Genomic DNA, 19,286 nt, shown 5'->3' with positions numbered 1-19,286 from the left:
AGCAAATATAAAGAGGAAGTATTAACGTATTTTTAATGGTTCTATCAGCCTACCTCCCGCTCATTGCACCTCTTTATTTTTATTCCTGCTCTCCTTCTTCTTCTGTAAGTATTTCAGTTGGAGGCATCTCCTTAGATCTGTGCCTTTTATTGCTGACTGCTGCAAATCTTTTGAGGCCGACTACAAAAGCAAGCTGGCGGTAAACTTCCCCCCTGGAGGAGGGAAAGAGGAGCACTGTTCTATTGGGATCACTCCTCTCTGGGGGAATCTCCTCCATGACACTGTCTGATCTGAGGAAGCCACCCCCCCTTCGCTTCAGACTGGCCCCTGTGGACACACATATGCATCTCTAACTGTGAAAATGCAAAGTCTATCTGGCATGGCAACCTTTCAATTTATTTCAATTGGGCCAAAGTCAGGGTGGTGTTTTATTATGTTGCATTTGCCATGCATCTCTACCACCCATATATTCTGGCTGGAGCCTATCCATGCTGAGCTAGGGAAAAAGGCAGACTTCATACTAGACTGATCAAAAGTCAGTTATAGGTTCACTAAATAATGTCACTACACCTGGTAAAAAATAGCAATGACAACTGGACTGCACGCAGTCGAATGCACCTGGTACAATTTGGAATGTGACCAATATTTTGTGGAAAATTCAGGGCTGTCCACCTAGCTGTCTCACTAAGAGCACACACGCTCCTAAATGGAAAAAAAATCAGTAGGAACAATGTAAAATTTCTTAAATAACATAATTTTGCTATTAAACTCAAAGAAAGTCCACAGTAACATACGTGCACTCGTACATATAAACACGGTGCCATCATTAGGCCTACATCTCCCTGGGACTGCGTTCCACAAAAATCAATGTATCATTCATAGCCTTGCATAGTACATCCTGTACACACATGTACTGAGCTACACATTCGGCACATGTCTTTCGTACATTTTGCGAAAGGTTTGGGCAACAGCTTTTTCTTGTTACTTTGTTTCTTTTTTTGTTTTATTTTGCCATTTTTTGTTTTATATTTTGTTTGTGTGCCACTCGCGGGCCCATGAAAAATGTGGTCCACAAATGGACCGCGGGCCACACTTTGGATGTCCCTGGTTTACATATTTCACAGGAAGTTGTGGCTATGCTGCGTTTTCATGGCACTATCAGGCAGAGGTTTACAAAGTGGTGCACACACACCGGGCTTGTGGAGGCACGAAAGAAAAACTTCCTTGCTTACTTTTTTAATGCACGGGAATTCGGATTAGTTATGATGCATTAAAAAAAAAAAAAGTATTTTTACCGCATGAGTGGGACAGCATTTACATCACAGAGAGAAGTCATGTTTCCTGCAAAGCTCAGTGTTCATCTGATTACAGCTTGTTAGCTCTATGTTAGCCAATGCAGCTGCACTCTCGTCATCGAGCGTTAACACGAGAGTTGTCGAGGAAAGAAAAGTTGTAGATTGTAGATTTCTATTCAGATGCAAAAAAAATTACGATAATTTTTCAATGATAATTGATTTTGTATGGACTTATTTCAGCAGCAAAATACGGATGAAAAGGTTGAAAAGTGTATTTTTTCCACTCGCACAGTGTAATTTCTAGCCGCATATGCAAGTGAAATACTCACACTGTACAGCCCCAAAAATGCTTCTAAAGTCAAGAAAAAAATCAATTGCTTGAAGCGTTATCAAACATGACATCACAAGGGATCTTAGCTTATTTAGCAAAAGATTGGGACATCACACACAGATTCTTTTTAGTGATGGTGAATGGAAACAAAACAATGTAATAATGTCCATATAAAAAGGAAATATAATTATACAGTTGATTAATTCATTCATTTTCTACCACTTGTCCTCACAAGGGTCACAGGGGTGCTGGAGCCTATCCCAGCTGTCTTTGGGCGAGAGGCGGGATTCACCCTGGACTGGTTGCCAGCCAATCACAGGGCACATACAGACAAACAACCATTCACACTCACATTCATACCTATGGACAATTTGGAGTCGCCAATTAACCTAGCATGTTTTTGGAATGTGGTAGGAAACCGGAGTACCCGGAGAAAACCCACACATGCACAGGGAGAATATGCAAACTCCACACAGAGATGGCAGAGGCTGGAATTGAACTCGGGTCTGCTAGCTGTGTGGCCGGCGCGCAAACCACTAATTATACAGTTAGTTGACAAAATAATAAAAAAAAGAATGGGATCATTCAATCAACTGGAACCGATTGTCATCCATCCATTTTCTATGCCTCACTAGCATTGCGGGTATGCTGGAGTCTATCCCCGCTGTCCATTATTGTTATGGGTTAAACTCTTTCTAAATTAAAGAAAAAAAAAATCAAAGATACACCACTGTATTCTTCATGATCATCGCCATTGTAGTGCATTGGCACTGAGCCCCTATAGAGTCCTGGTCAACTATAGATACTATATCCCACTCCGATCATCCTAGTGTGTGTCTAAATGCAGCTCCTGTCCATTGTTGATGTGACGTTGGGCTCGACATTGCTGATGTGGCGAATTGTTGGCGGAGAGATGCCTCTGTCAGGAATGTGCTCATCCTCTCATTCTGGCCACCCTCTTATACATAAAATATCAAACATCTGAGGGACAATATGCTGACCTGCTGTGACCTCCACACATGCGTCTGCACACAGGAGACACACACACACACACAGACTGGAAAACAGAGACATGCACAAATGAATGCAGGCATACGCTGACACACACACAAGCACATATACACACTCAGAGAGCTTCACTCCGCTCACATCCCCCCATTTGTACGTGCCTTGACTTTTTCCCATCAGCACCGTATCCCTCACATGATGTATTTGCGACATCTGGCGGCACTCACTATATTCATGGGCATGCCGATGCCATGTGTGTCGAAGACAGCCACAGAAAGAGGGGGGAGGGCAGGAGCAGGATGGAGCGGAACAGACCAACGGAATAGTCGGTAAATTCACTGAGGAGTAAAGCGCCGTAAAGCCGAAAAACGAGCCGATTTCCACAGCAAAAGACTTGGATACCCCCTAGTGGGCACACAGCGGCAATCTGGTACTTTCGCATTGGTATGGTGTTGTGGAGTTGGAGGGTTACATTGGGATACCATGGATCCATAGGAGTCAGAGGTCAGCCTTCTTGAGTTGCAGTGACATCATGACAATGGGACACTTCTCTAACCTCCGAATCCCAAGCTGATCCATTCTGCCCAGGCTCAGGCACCAGGCCCCTCTTTTCCCACACATTCACATCCTCTGCCAGACAGGGAGAGAAGGGAGCAGGAGAGAGAGAGAGGGTTGAATGTGAAGACCTCACCCCCAGCACCCCCTCTATTCCATCTCCCTCTCTCTTTTCTTTCAGGAGCTAGATTAGAGAGATGGCTTAATTCTGTCTAATTATCCGCCCTTACCCTCTCCCTGCTTCTCACACTCTTTTTTTTCTTCTTGTTCCTCTCTCCCTTCCCCCAAATCTCTATGTGTGGATACTAATTAGCTGATGTGAATTGTATGCACTATACAAACAGACTGGGCAATTATGTTGGAAAAAATGATATTTCTGCCTTTTACAGGGAAACTGGAGTTGGTTTTTTTTTTATTTTGGTCAGCATCCACAATCCTTATATGAGACGTAAACACACATGTCTATCACCCCTCTTTTCTGTGTGGTCGGTAGTTATAAAAACAGAGGCAGCTAAAAATGCATGCAAGGAGGTGCACTTGAAAAACATATTAATAAAGCAACATTGTTATTATTATTGTAATTAACATTACTTTTTAATTAACTTTACTGGTGTTGTGACACCTCCCCACACCACAATGGCTAGCAACCAGCTTGCCCACACATGTGCCCGCAGCGCTGATGCCTCAAGCCACTTCCGAAAGGTAATGCAACATATTGGAGCTGCCTTGACTGCTGATGTGTTTTTGAGTTTGGAAAAGTTCACGCCAGGTGTCACATTGTGTATCAATGCTCCTGCAGCAAGGAAGTTACGATAAAATACCACGAAACACTGTAAATATTACATGTTATGACAAATGTGCCTGTTAGTACATCACAGCATGTATATAAAACAAACAGTGTCCCATTAAATGCATTAATTACCTGCCTTTTTTGGCTGTTTTTATACATTTAGAACAAAGAGAAATAGAAATAAATGTGTGATCATGCCCCACATAAGGATTGTAGATGATGGACAAAATTACCCCCGAAAAAGTGCAGTATTCCTTTAAAACATGACACAAATGTATGTAATGGGGTAGTAGTTCAGAGCAACGACCATACCGCACTGTTGACCAATCAACACAATGACACATTGTAGTGACATATGGGGTAAACTGTAAAGTCGGATAAACCTATATCATGTTGCAAAATGCTAAAATACCTCAGAATGATGCCACAAATCACTGACATAAACCTTATCATTCTTTTGGGCAAGTGTTACTAATGTGAGTGACTGTGGTTTCCTGCCTGTGATTTCTACAAAAGAGCTAATCTGAAAGAACCATACCAGCAGACAATGGAATAATAGCTCAAATTGTATTAAGACAGCATTAATCAATACATTACCCGCTTTATGTACATAACAATGCTGCAAAATGTAAGCATGCATGTTTGTATAAAGCCATGCGCATATGCATTACATAAGCAGAAATCACATTAATGAGATCATACACTTCTGCTGAAAGTGCTAATTAGTCGCTGAGCTGAGGGTGAGGAAACCAGGCGAAGATCCCATTGACTTGAACCATTGTTTCTTAATCCCTCCACACAGTCAGAATTCATTCCATCATGGACAGCCATGACACAAGCAACAAGCAACAAATTTCTTTCCTTCATCTTCTGTACCTCTTTTTCACCCCAATGTTCTTCCTTTTCGCTTGTGAGATTTAACTGCGCTCATAACAAAATGTGCAAGCGAGGGATGTCTGCCTCGGGACCCAGCTGTCAGACCACTTTGACAGCTTGATTTGTCGTGTCATGGCTTGAGGTTTCCTGTCACTGATAGCAAACGCCACTGAACACAGATTTGCCCCTCCCTATGAAATTAAATAAATAAATATGGTGGTAACAGTGCAATGTACAGCCAAGTGAAGCAGTTTGCTACATCTGCTGTGAACTCGCTCGCCTCTACCCTCTTCTCTGCTACACTGCAGTGATGCATCAACACCCCCGGGCCTGATCCCTTTGTAAAATGCTCTATGGTACGCACACTATAGCAACAACAACAATAACACTTCGTACATCAGTAGTCCCAGAAACTACTCTGGTGTCGCCTTGAGCAGCACATCAGTAGAAGGAGACATGCTATAAAAACGAACCATTCGGAGCTAAGGCAGAGCAGCAACAGGTTAGCCAACGTTTTTTTTACAGAAATTAACAATCTGATCAACCAATGAGAACTCAGCAGTGGTTTATGCCAACTCTATGGAATTGGAAAATTTTATACATAGTCATTAATTGGTTCCAGACACGACCGCGATTAATGAATTTCCACGATATTGCACACTGTACAATCCTTATGCTGCAGGGACTCGAGGCAGCCACTACCTTGCAAGTTACTTACTACCTTACTAGTTGTCACAGTTCTGCTCCTGCCTCCATGTTCGCTAGTCCCTGCCTTCTCCTGGTTTGTGTTTTCCGTGTTTTCCAGATGTCCTTGAGCGGGCTGGAGGCGGGAGGACTGGGCACACCTGAAGCACATCAATTCTACTGCCCACTTAAGGCCGCCGCTTGCAGCCGGAGTCGCTGGTTCCTTGTTGCAGAAACCTGCTAGCCCTCTGGTGCTTAGGTCAGCCCAGCTCTCCCTCGCCATCCAGCCAGCATCCTGCTGTACGCTAGTTATTGTGTTCCCTAGCAGTGCCCAGTGGTGAGATTCTTTTCTTAGTCTCCTTTTTACCTCGCCACCACCTTGTGTTGCCCTCTTGGAAGTTGCCTTGGATTTTTCCTATTAAAAGACTGGAAGACTGCACCTCTTGTTGCCTTCCTCTGCATCTGGGGCCCAACCCTTGACACACCGTGACACTAGTAGCCTCAAATGTATCTCTTCTAAACTTCCCCCATGTCAGACATCCCATGGCTGACTTCATGACTTCCTGCAGTGTTAAGGTAATGTTGACCGCTAATTGTTGCTTCTCTGTCTACAGACATACTTGGGAGACAGAATTTTTAAGAATATAATTTTTTTTTTATGTAGAATATGTTCTCTGAAACTACTATCGGATATATATAGTAGTAATTGGTAGTAGTGTTCTTATATTTTTGAGTAGCAAAAAGTGTAATTTGAAGCCAAGGAATTTGAAGCCTAGTACTTTCGCCCAACAACCCTCAATATTGAACATTTGTTCCATGTCCTCAGGTTCTCTGATTGCTGCAGGCTTAACCATCATCCATATGATTATCACAACAACAGCGCTTGAAGGAGCGTTGCATCACCTCCAACAGAAATATCTTCATTGACCCAACATTTTCCCTCAGTGCATCCAAGGATGGGGACGTATGTTAGACCGTGTCAACAAAATGAGGGGGTGGGAAAAGAATTACATTGAACTTATGGATGAGGGGATGTTGAAGTCGCTGTCAGCTTGAACTATACTTGGCTACCTGTTTTAAAGTATTATATGGCGAGAGTGAGAGAGTACCAGTAAAGACTGACCTTGAGAGGAAGAGCTAGAGGGAGGGTAGAAACTCCAACATCCAGTCTTTTTTCATTGGTCCATGTAATATGCACAGAATGGGTAGGTAGCAATGATCCCAATGATCCTTACCTATGATTGTCAGTTGCATTCTTTAAGATTGACATAATGTCAAACAATACCACTATGTTTTTCTGCAAAGGGTACAGCAGTTTCCATAATGTCATGGGAGACAAACAACATCTACAAAAAGATGCTCCCAACATAGACAGGTCATGCATGAAAGTAAATCTATCAAAAAAGGAAATGTCTCTGGTGGAAAATGTAATCAATCATGCCATTCTTTAAAGTCATTGCAAAAAATGACACAAAAGAAGTAATAGGAAATAAATGTATTCCTGGAAATCTAATTTACCTTAGTAACAGAATTACAAGCGTCAGCCATGAGGTTTCATTTTATTCTGACAAATACAATTTTTTGTCTTCTGTGAAAAATAACTTACAACACAACAAACTGTGTGTGTATCCTAGGGTGTACCCCGCCTCTCGTCTGAAGACAGCTGGGATAAGCTCCAGCATGCCCGCGACCCTCGTGAGGATAAGCGGTATAGAAAATGGATGGATATTAGACATGCAGTATTTTATACAGATTGATATTATGGAGACATGCAAATGAACAGGTGATCCCAAACGAGAGCTGTTTTAGAGCTCTTCTTTCTGTCAACCACACACATAGTATAAGTGTGTGACCCGGAGGGATGTGACCCTGACAAAAAAAGTGACTCAAAGCTTGGACATTTTTGTAAATACATTGTCAATTTTAAGGTAGACAGTGACTGTTGAGCAGCTTTGAAATATGATGACTAAAACATATCACCAAGAGTGAATAATATTGAATTTAATCTTTAAAAACAAAACACACTAAAAAAATAATATTATTCCCAAAACGGGTCTTATATTTAGTGTTGTCTTAAAAAAAGGCCTGAAAAAAAAAAAAAAAATTCATGCAATTCTCCATAAGGTAGGGAAAGAAACAAAAAAGGGGGTTGGTATTTTCTATGGACATTCGAAAGAAGGGGCATGTGGTGAGAAGGTACAACATAAAAAGAGGTTGATTCAAGCTGCAGTTTTTGGCTGTCTATGTATTTGTCAAGAGAGGTGTCAAGACAAGTGCACCCATGTGCTTACCTGTAATGGCAACAGCAGCACAAGCTATTTCACTTCAGGGGGAAAAAGGGGGCTCTGAGTAGGTCTGAGTGTCAGCATGTGATTGCATGTGTGTTAGACACAAGCGAAAGGATGATAAAGGCGGAGGCGGAAGAAAAAGTGAAAACAAGTGTAGAGGGAGCTTGTGAACAAAAGAAGAGTTCTTCCAGTGTAAAGATGGCCACATTAGAATACAAATCCAGGTCCTCAGACACTCCGGCCACTTAAAAAGCCCCTTAAGTCAAGTGTCAACGATTACGAGCCATCAGTGGCGACACAGGGTCACAGAGTGGGACAGCTGAGGTCACCTATCTCTCTCTCCATGTGCACCATTAAACAGTCCCACAAGGTGCAAAAAAAAGACCTGCTGTCATTTGGATGAAAAAATTGGCTTTCCAAAGACAAGGTACCTTACATAGGTTGTATCATTGACTCATACAGGATTTACACAAAAGTCAGTATTTAAACATTGTACATGTGCAGTTGGAGGTAACACTTGGCAACATGCTCACATACTGTATAGTATGTGTCACTTGTTTGCTGTTAAACCTAATCAATAATGATGAATGTTAATTATGATATATTTTTATTAATAGTCAACGCATTAGCAGCCCCATATCACCACAGGCGAGATTGATTGTACCATCAGTCGAAATTATGAGAAAACCGGAAGGCTGCCAATCAGCACTGCGCGAGTGTGTTGTTGCTTTGTGCCAGTGCATGAGCACATGAACATGTTTGCTGGGATGTGTGTATATGAGTGCTGGGCTGACAGCTGGGTTTGTTCAAGAGGCTTACCGAGCATTCTGCCTGTTTGGGAATCAACAAGCACACAATCAATCTAAAACCTGTGTCAACAGCATAGTACAAAGGATGTAAACAGCCTGAGTCAACATGCTTTAGTTCACATATGACTGCAGGGAGCCTCTAATGTATAATGTGGTATTAGAGACAAAAGAATTTTCACATCATAATTGCATTGGTCTTAGGTCAAAATGTTAAATAAGTTAGACACAGTGTGTATAGGAGCTATGGGGATTGTGTCAAATATGAGTGTGTGTGAGTAGACAAGCGTGTCAGTCCATCAGCATGTCAGCGTCACAGCTCTTCACTAAGTCCCAGATTAACAGTGACAGGCAGAGATCCCTCTAATTATCTCTTCCTGGACCGCATGCAAATCGGGAAACTGAGCAGAGTGCTATGATTGGCCAGGGCCAGCCTGGGCACTACCAGCAGACTAATGTGCCTGACAAAATTATACAACTTCATAATGTACCACCAAAACAGGCTCTCGCCATCACATGGCCTTACACATGCACACCCACACTCAGTAAAAGGGCTACACAGTAGCTGACTCTATATCAAACTGCAAATGGAAAGAGGATAAAGAAGCTCACTGTCAAGACCAAGACCAGTAACCACAATCGCAATCTCTAAATATTGTATTGAAATAGCTACATGCCTATGCTGTAAAAATAGAATAATAATAATAATGCTATAATAAATGGAATCGTGACAAGTTTTGCAGTATATTCCAACACAATAATACTTTAGTAACATGAACACTGTCGCACAAGTGTGTTCAACAAAAACAGTGTGTTACACACAATATTTCTTGCAATTGTCTCTCGATTATCTTGTTTATTTATTGTTCCAGACCGGAGTGCCACAAATTAATTCCCGCAAAGTAGAATTCAATATTAATAAATTGATTTTTGTCATAGTTATGGGCATAGAAATCCCATTTATCACTTTCAAACTAAAATTATGGATATGAAATAACCCCTATAGTCACCTTTACACTCCTATTATTGTTCGTTTATAACACATTGAGCAACTGTAGAGTGCAGGCTATGAGATCACTGGAGGGACATAAAAGACTACTTATACTAAACTTTAAAAAAGTGTTTCAAATAAAACATAGTGGGGAAGAAGGACAGAGTAAGAAGCCTAAACCTTACCACTTCCACAGAAAATGGGAGGAGAATGTTGTATGTTGTGTCAGACGAGCAATGGCTGTCTACATATATTGCAAAGGTAACCTAATTACTTTACTAACCAGAATATGACAAACAACTTGTTTCTCTTTTTTGTTTTCTTTACTAACAGGACATACTCAACCACAAAAGTGGTCTTTTATTAATTAAGTTCAGAAAAACCATGATAGAGTGAGGGAGCGAATCTAAATGAAATAGCGAGGGACGACTGCATACAGTACATTGTTGCTTTCCAATCACAGCTAAGCAGTGTATGTAACATACAACTGCAATAAAACACAGTTTTCCCAAAAAACTGTGCAAGAAAACATACAGTACCCGAAATGTAAAGCTGTCTTTTCATTGCCATCAGGTTATATGCATACATTAAGAAAAGGCTTTTTATGATGAATATGTTCCTCTGCGCATATAATAATCTGTAGCAAGGGAAAACATGTCACAAAGTTGGCAATGTCATCAAAGCAATGTATTATTTTACATTCAAATCAGCATAATTAATTGCTTAATAGATCAATCAGTCACATTTCTTAATATTGTTAAAGTAATATTTTCAAAAAATTATGTTCACTATCAAAAGCTGGTGATTCAGCATCCCAAAGTTATTGTTATTATTCTTTAATCATGAATGACAGGTGTGGTCAAAATCAAATCTGGTAACCAATGTGAATGCTACTTATGCTTAGTCAGTCAGACACACAACGACCGCCCCTGCAGCCAGCAGTCTGTCTGTATTGTATTTGCGTATGCGGCGGTCCCAGGCCATTGTACTTCCAAGTGCGTGCTGTCTACTTGCAAAACGATGGGCAAGATTTGGGGATCCATATGTGGTGAGTGTCTACTTCAAAATTCAAGCAAGATAGATTCTCTCCACCACAGTCACTCGAGAGAGCCACATAGTTGTAGTAGTACACATAGACATACACATAGTAGTACAACACATTGTTGTACTGTGTAGAATACTGTCTTTATCTTTATAATTCCAACCCCCTGAGTGCATTTCAGGAGTCTTGGGACTTGCCATTTTTAATCAGGAACTGTTGAGCTTTGTCTTGTACCCTGTTCCATCCGGCATCTCTATTCATCCTTTGAGGGCTTTGTAGTAGATTAAATGGCATTTTCATTTGGCTCTTCCTCTCTGCAGAAATTCATCCATCCACACATGGAAGTCGAATTGCCCCAGAGGTGGCTTGTTTATGCTGTGAAAAGTCTCTGAAAATTCCAATATTTACAGCGATTGACTTTACACACATGACAGGCAATCCTGCTGAGAGGTTTGCTGCTTGGTATAATCACACTGCACTTACAACTCTGCCAGGGAACAGTGATATTTCATGTAACTACTGCAATCCCCAAAGGAGTGCAGATGGAAGGAATGCAATGGTTAGAACAAGGAGTGGCTAGAAATAGATTGGATTTTTTTTTCTTTAAAGACTCCACAAATACCTATGTCAAATCTAATTAATGAATTAAATAACTTTACTGTGCCGAGACATCCATAGAATTACAGTGAGCTGCTAAACTCGACAGCCCCTGAAGTTGTGCAATGGATTCAATCAATGTGTAAAACACATTTACACAACAGCACTTTCAATCAGTACCAGGGACTGGTACACACTTGACTAAACAAACTGCATCAGCAAAGCAATTGTATCATTGCATTGCATCATTGCATGTAGCATTGCTTAATCTTTACTGAACTTTACAAATGTGAACACAACCTAAAGGATTTTGTCCAGTACCACAAAGTGACCACGGAAAATACCTTGGTGAACCCTCATGATAAATGCCTCATGCTTCCATAATGGTTTGACCATGACCACTCTCTGAGAAGACAGATTTGCTTTGACCCTCCAGCTCGTTTTTACCAGGTTGGAGACAAATATTTCACAAAGCATCCTACTGAGACCTGAAGGTAAGAAGAGGTTGAGAAATAAATATGACAAAGGGAAACGGCAGACGGTGAGTAGCGTTGGGGGTGGTAGTGGATGGGGGAGAAGGTGTGGCCTCTGCCTGCCTGGCTGACAGTTGACTCTGCTGGATGTGACTTTCACAGTCTGCTGGTGGTTTGTGTGGAAGCCATCACATCTGTGACTGGCCCTATGATTAATGAGCCTCTCAGATTGTCTGTACAGTTTGAAGAGGGGGCATGGCCTTATCCCAGGCATTCGCCTTTGAAGCAAACCTCCAAATATGGCACTGAAATATAAGAACGAAACATTCGAAGACATTTGCATACATGTGTGTACAAGATGTACAAGTGTGCACCACTTTTGTATGTGCCACCTGCTTACATTAAATGACAACCTCAATGTGACAGTCTTGTCCAGGGATAGTGAAGACAAAACACTTCATGTATAAGCGAGAGGACAATGCATGTATTCTGTCTCCACCAACACAAACTCCCATCCTGAGCTGTCAGTCAGTGAAGAGGACACACAGAAGGGGATGGAGGAGACAAGAAAGACTTCCTCAATGACACATCACACACTCCTGATTTTCAAAAGTGACAAGTCTTTTGAATTTCTGCCCTCGCAAAAATGGAGAGGCTGATGATGGATTCTTGTTTCTCTGGCAGCCATTAAATATCACTGTGGTTAACCTTGAGACTCTTTGCAACCAACCAACACTCGGCCAATAAACTGCTCAAACGGTAAGCACCATCCTCCAGTCAAATGATTGATACCATGCAGACTATGGCTTAAGTCACAGGGTTAAAATGACACTACAAACATTATTAACCATTATTATTAATTTATTTGCATTATGACATCACCAGACTCGGAAATGGTGAGATCTCTGTCTACATGAAAACCAACAAGCTCATCATGTACAGTGGGATATTGAACACTGCTGCTTACTGCGAAGTTATACGTGTATTGTGGCTGTGGCTAGTTCCGTTTTTTTTCCACATTCCCGCAACATCCCCTCGCCAAATCAGTGTTTTGACCATCGTTTTGTACATCGTTCCTCTGGAATGTCCCTTCCTGTGACCCAGAACGTGGTTAATGTCCAAAAATGTGCTTCTTTGTGGACTGTCATTGTGTGTAGACGCGCTGCTGCAGGCAGCCGTGTGGTTCAGTGTACAGCAGTAATTTTTAGTTTTTTGTTTATTTTTGTCAGCTGTACTGGGATGTAACTCAACGGAGTCACGATTGTTTGTTTATATCAAAATAATGACTGAATTAACAAGGTTGCAACCAAGAAACAGCGCTTCTTAGTCACACACTGTTGGGGACAGACGTGGACAAACACAACTCATTAGCATTAAAGCTACAGTTACACAAAACAATGTGTTCCCAGTAGGACTTGCTAAAAGCGCATTTAAACTAAAAATGATTTTGGGCAACATATTTCTAATACAATTCCAATGTCATACGATTCCTTTATCATTATGAAATTGGACCTATAGAGTGAATCCTCTTGTCCGACACCCCTATAAGCACACACTTGCTCATTATCTAACACATAAAGTAGTCCCGTTATCCAGCATCTACCCAGGTTGATCCGCTGTGAAAGATGAACACTCTGACATATTTGTTTTTATTTTGTTCTGTGAGAAAAAGGGCCTGCCATATGGCAGCGCCCCGGGACAGATGGCGTTTGCCCACTTCCTGAAAGCACAAGCGTCTATCGTGGCAATTTAAGGAGCTGTTCAAGCACTAGAATGCCACAGACTCACTTTTTTTCCCACAAAACAGCTATTGTTATGGGTTAGAGGGGCAATAGGAAAGAGCGGTCAGTGCAGTTGTAATGGAATTAGTGTTCAATATTTACAGTGTAAGTAAGTTAATAAACTATCAAAAACATAATATGAAATGATTCCATGTATGAGAATAATACACATACCCTGCCCAATGCTCTTTACCTGCAGACAGGTGTTTGAAAGGTTAAGCATGAATGTCCTTGGATGTATGATGGAGTGGAGGAGGCGCCCTGTGACACATTTACCCTCATCTCTCATAGTTGGCTATTTCTTATCAAACACAATCCTACCACTGACACACACAAGCAAAGTGGTTAAAGTCACCTTGGCATTTGTATCTCTAGTACACACTTGGTTTCTCAGAATGCAATAAAGGGTGGCATTTGGTGTTTATAGAGGTACAAGGCCTTGTAATATGAGTGTTCACTAAAAAAGACGCTCCAGGTCTGGATGAAAATCAAATGATTCAGTTATCAGTTGATTCACTTAGTTCTTAGTTGCTGCAACAAATAAGGGCACTGGAGGATCTGCAATTTATAGAAGGGGAGATGTCACAAAACTGTACAGTCTACACGCTGTCTATAAGATTTAAAGTCACAGTCCACAAACTGGGAGTAACATTTTGTTTGCATTCACCGCTTTGACACAACTTTAATGGATCTGCTGTTACCGTACAGTGAAACAAGTAATGCATCCTGATGACACATGATGTTGTCATCAATTTACTAAGAATGCTTGAGTTAATGAAAGTAAAGTGGACTTTTGCACGGACGCTTACTACCGTAAGTGTAATTTTACCTGGGATTTTTTTTCTGTTTCTTAAGGGAAGGTTCTTATCCCAATCATATTTCACTACATTCAGGGCCACTCAATAAGCCACCAAGCTACAGGCAGCCAATCCACCATTCATTTTGTCAGAAAACAAGCCGCCTAAGAAAGTTAGTCCACCCACAAGCCATCTATCTACACACTCGCACAGCCGGTGTAGCAGGAAGCCAGGTCAGCCCAGTCAGCCGGGCTACCCTGGGGGTCCTGGGGTGGCATTAATCAGTCTGGTTTCTGCTGAAAAGCTCAATCTGTGGATGATGGATGAGCCATCATGCTGAGGGAACTGAAGTGACGGGTGACAAAGAAGGACACACACACCTGAATAAATCCACTCTCCATCCTGTCTAACCCCGACGCTCCACCGTCAAGGTAGCTGGGTGAAAGTGTGTGTGCGTGTGTGCGTGCAGGGATAAGTGTCTCAGCATGTGTCCTGCTCCGCTAATGAAGTCATCTGAACAGTGATTTAACAGCCCCAGTGCAAAAGCCTACCACCCTTAACTCATAGCCTTGCTCTATTAGAATGTGATATAAACCCTGGGCACAATAACCGTCCTGCCACTGTAACAATATATAGAGGGCACTGGCCAATGGACAACACTGCTAACTCACACAGTCTAGGGAGCAAATTATTATCTCTGTATAGGGAAGCCACTCAAGGTGACTAAAACTTAAAAGATAAAGCATCACAACGGGTTTCTTTGTGATTTTTTGTGGACCACTTAAAATACTTAAAATACAGTGAAATTTGAAAACCATTCCAGGAAGCAGGTTGACCTCTGAACTTTGGAAATTGAATTAAACTGTTCGACTGTCAAACTGTCGCCATCTTAAAACATGTATTATCGGTCACCGATTGGTGTCAACCGATAACGGTAAAAAGGCATGGTATCGATATCGGCAGATACGTACTTTAAAATGGCGATCCCCTCTGCTGATCAGCTGCGCCTCTGCTGCAGCATTCAGAACAACCATGTCTGTGAATTCCTGTCTTTGTGAGAGTTAAATACATTTTGCACCCTGCAAAACGTGCCTCAAAAAATGTCTCACCAGGGTGGCGCTTTGAAAAGCTTTAGATTGGTGATTTAGATTTAGATTTACACTGCATGTATGTTATCAGTATTAGTATTGGTATTGGTATCGGATGATTTCACTTATGGATGACTGGGATCGGTATCGGCAGCATAAAACCCTGATCGGAACATCCCTAGTATAAACACTACCCGACTACAATACAATGAAAATGAATAAAAGTAAAAGTCAAACGACTCACCATTTGAAGGAGCCTGATGAATATGTAATTGGCAGGGAATTTTATTTGCCGAATGGCACTGTCTGCTCATGACATTTTGATGAATATAACTGATAACTGCTTGTGGGGTTAATCATTTAGATGCTCACTGAGCTGAAGTCTTGAATCATGATGTCCTGAATCAGGCCCATATATTTAAATGTGAGTTTAACAAATACTTGAAAATTGTTTCACTCATTGATGTTCCACTGCAGCATTTTTTGTTACACCACTAAAAAACAGTTCTAACCCTAGTTGAAATAAGTCTGTGTTCACAAAGAAAGTGGGACTATTATCTGCAAACACTGATCACAGAATCATTTCATCAGTGTGTTATGACCTTCCCTTTGGAGCTATTTTGAAGTTGGAAATGTATCAAATACAGACTTTGGCTTACATGATACAAGCCGTGAAACTACCTCCCCTGCTCTTTGAGAATGTTTCTGGTACAACTGAAATCGTTTTCCAAATTCTCCATGAAATCTGCACAAGAAAGACATGTAACGAGCAAAGGACAGCATCATAGACACTTATATATATATATATTCAGGTAAATTCAGTTGAATAAATACAGTCGGTGTTTAAACGTGGAGAAGAACATACTGCATGGCGACGGATAATGTAATTGCATGAGATTGTCAAGAATCCCTTCTTGACCTAAAGAAGACAAAGCTAATCACAACACAGCACCTAGCTGCACACTTCACCCTTATTAGACCTGTGTCCTTGGCAGATGCAGAGCTTGCCCTTTGTTAGCAAGGTGTGTGTATGTGTGTTTTACAATAGCGGTGATTTAGAATGGATTGGGCGTAGGCTTGGAGACAAGGTGCAGTAGCCCCCATGGCTCCCTGATAGCTGGCAGCGTGACAGCTGGGAATGGAGAGCAGGGAACAGCCTGAAGTATTGCCATCTAATATGTGTCACATACCTGCATAAATATTTATGTCCGTTTCAGAGCAAGAACAGGAGAGGACAAGGGGGGTGAGGAGGAGGATGGGACACCATCAGTGGACTTGGGTGAAGTCAATCAGGTGACACTAAGATTCAAGCTTGTATCCTCACGGCTTTGCCTGATGACTTGTCACATTTCAAGCATGTAACGTGCACCGTAATTTCTGGTGTATAAACCATTACTTTTTTTCTTAAACTTTGAAAACTGTGGCTTATACAATGGTGGGAAAAAATCCAATATAATGACATCTCCTTTACTTCAGAACTACTACTAACGGGTTACATACTGTGTCGCTTACGGGTCAGTGGGGAAACAGTAGCTCTTTTATTGTTGAAGGCATTAGTCAGAACGAGTCAGCAACAAAGGAAGAAAACCAAGGTCTTCTGTATTTGCTTTTTGGCATATGTTGAGATTAAAATGTCAACAACCAGAACACAGGCCACTTCAGCAAATTGGAGATTATTGAGTAAGCTAACAGTACCATGAATGTTATTTTTTTTAATCTGTGCATCCTCAAATGTCTTGAGGATGAACTTCCTCCCGTGGCGTGCCGCCACGGCCATCTCGGTGCAGTCCAGTCTACCAAATTACCAAATTGGCTGCACACACTGCTGCACTGGACCAAATTACCACTGCGTGGGCTGCGCCACACAACGCCACCTTGCGCTGCACTACGAAATTAGAGCCCTATGAGTCTTCAGTGTCTTACCTGTTGGCGAACAGAGTTTTGAAGGTGACTTGACACATGTCTTGATATGCTGGCAGCAACTTTGGCCAGTCCCACGCACATTCAACCAATCTACCCTGTGGATGTATCAGCATGTCATACTGTTAGATATGAACCAGCGTTAGCAGCATCACTGTATTATTGCTATAGATGGGACCCACTAACAAGGGAGGGAGGGGTCCCTTCCTTGAGAGCTGAACTGAACACAAACACCAGGCCATCTATCATGTCAGCACAATATGCTTTTCTTTTTATTCCAATAAGACAGCAATTAATTGATAAATCTATTTGAGAGGTTATTATTTATAGAAATATAAATTGATTTGTGGGAGGGAGTCGTTAGTCATCCTATTATTTATTCTTCTGCTTTTGTTACTGTCTTCTAAGCCGCAATACCTAACAACAAAGCCCATTCTTCTTCTTTTTTAAATTATCAAACACAACATTAACACACTTTGAAACGAGTGCCAGATTATGGAAGCAAATAAAAATCTGATTGCCAAAATGTCACTCCTGACCCCAGGCGAAGTTTTATTGACAAAAGGAGAACTCCACTTGCTCCCTCCATCTATCCACCCATCCTCTGATCTTTATTCATAGGAGATTGATGGAGGTGAATCCCCCCCACTCCCTACTCAATTCTATTTGATAAACTACATAGGTACCTAAAGTGGAGAAGGCTGCGTTAATCATTCTATTAATAAGACAAGCTATTCGCCCTGCTGTAATGAACTGAAAACAAGATTCTTTCAATGTCCTGAACTAGTTAAATGTGTTATCCATGTTTACAAATGGACCCAATGATTTGTTGAACAACAAAACAGTTTCACTGTGTTCACTAACCTGATTCAGCTTCTTTCTGCCAATTCGATCAAATTCTTCAAGTGGATTGAATTTCTTGGGGCATGTACAATGATCAAGGTCAAAGTTCACTGAGTAAGCAGGATTGCGCGGCAAGTCTGCGTTCACACCCAATTTAGACATCAGCAAGTCCTGTGGATCATGACAAACAAAAAACATGGGATCAATAAGAAAGTCTTCAGGTTTTTAATACTACAGCAGTGTATACTTTGGTTAAGTTCCAGCAAAAATACATGTCAAAGTCATATTGTGTGTATGTGTGTGTATTAGAGTGTGTGTGAGTGGGCATGGATGTCCTATTACACATTCCACACTCCCATCCGTCACTTTGACATGGCTTGTGACGCTCCTTTCCCTCTACCTCACTGCTTGTGTCCATGACCTGAGTGGTCTTGTCTCAGCCTTGACTACAGGGTAGAGCGACTCTACCAAACCTCCAACAGCCTGTTTCTTGGAGAGCCCGTTCACAGTCTCACAGCTTTTTATGGACCCCATCAACAGCAGCCTAATGTACAGTATACTCATTCGCTCATGTTGGTTTTTCAAGCTGCATTCTTATACAATATGTTGTAAAATATACGGCAACTGTAACTATGTGGTTGGCGGTTACTGAAGGCCGTTTACTCCATGTAGCTGTCCAAGAACTGAATTGCTATTTGTCATCATTTACTTTAGTGAGAAGTTTTATCAACAGAATAAGTGTAGGACCAGACCAAATTAACCTGAGACAAAAAAAATGTCAACATAAGTAAAAGGGAATTTACTAGGTCCTGATCAGAAGTTTTTGTCCCCGAGGCCAAGTACTGAGTCCCAATCCGATACTTCTATAATACATTTAAAAAAAAAAACAAAAAAAAACGAAGAAACACATCCATGATGTCCCTTACTTTTTATTTTATTCGCCTTATTTGTTAGAAACCTCATAATTTAACATGTTTTGTGTCATCTGTGCAGCACTGATAATGTTTGGCTCGGGTCATCGATTTGGCCTTTCCTGTCCTTCCTTGCGCCTCGTCCTTGTTTCCCCAAGTTATTGCCGTACATGAATGCATAAAGGTGAGGTTTTAATTCCATTATTAGAC

The 19,286-nt window shown here is 41.4% G+C and overlaps 1 protein-coding gene across 3 annotated transcripts in view; it reads right to left on the bottom strand.

The window, feature by feature from the left end:
* The window catches only part of kiaa0825 (KIAA0825 ortholog), a 106,781-nt gene that overhangs the window by 46,642 nt on the left and 40,853 nt on the right, over window positions 1–19,286 (bottom strand). Inside the window, exons 21-22 of one of the 3 annotated variants that reach the window (XM_058071915.2) lie at window positions 18,187–18,336; window positions 17,326–17,420 (exon numbers count right to left, since the gene is read on the bottom strand). In XM_058071915.2, the coding sequence (XP_057927898.2) occupies window positions 17,326–17,420; window positions 18,187–18,336 (245 nt within the window). Of the gene's footprint in view, window positions 1–17,325; window positions 17,421–18,186; window positions 18,337–19,286 lie in introns of those variants that run through there. The other 2 variants (XM_058071918.2, XM_058071919.2) reach the window with 2 other exon arrangements.

Source organism: Doryrhamphus excisus, linkage group LG3, assembly GCF_037039965.1.
Source record: "Doryrhamphus excisus strain RoL-2023G ecotype Guam linkage group LG3, RoL_Dexc_Guam_v1.1, whole genome shotgun sequence".
Lineage (NCBI taxonomy): Eukaryota > Metazoa > Chordata > Actinopteri > Syngnathiformes > Syngnathidae > Doryrhamphus > Doryrhamphus excisus.
The sequence above is the reverse complement of the archived record's forward strand: the minus strand, read 5'-3'. Positions and strand labels throughout refer to the sequence as shown.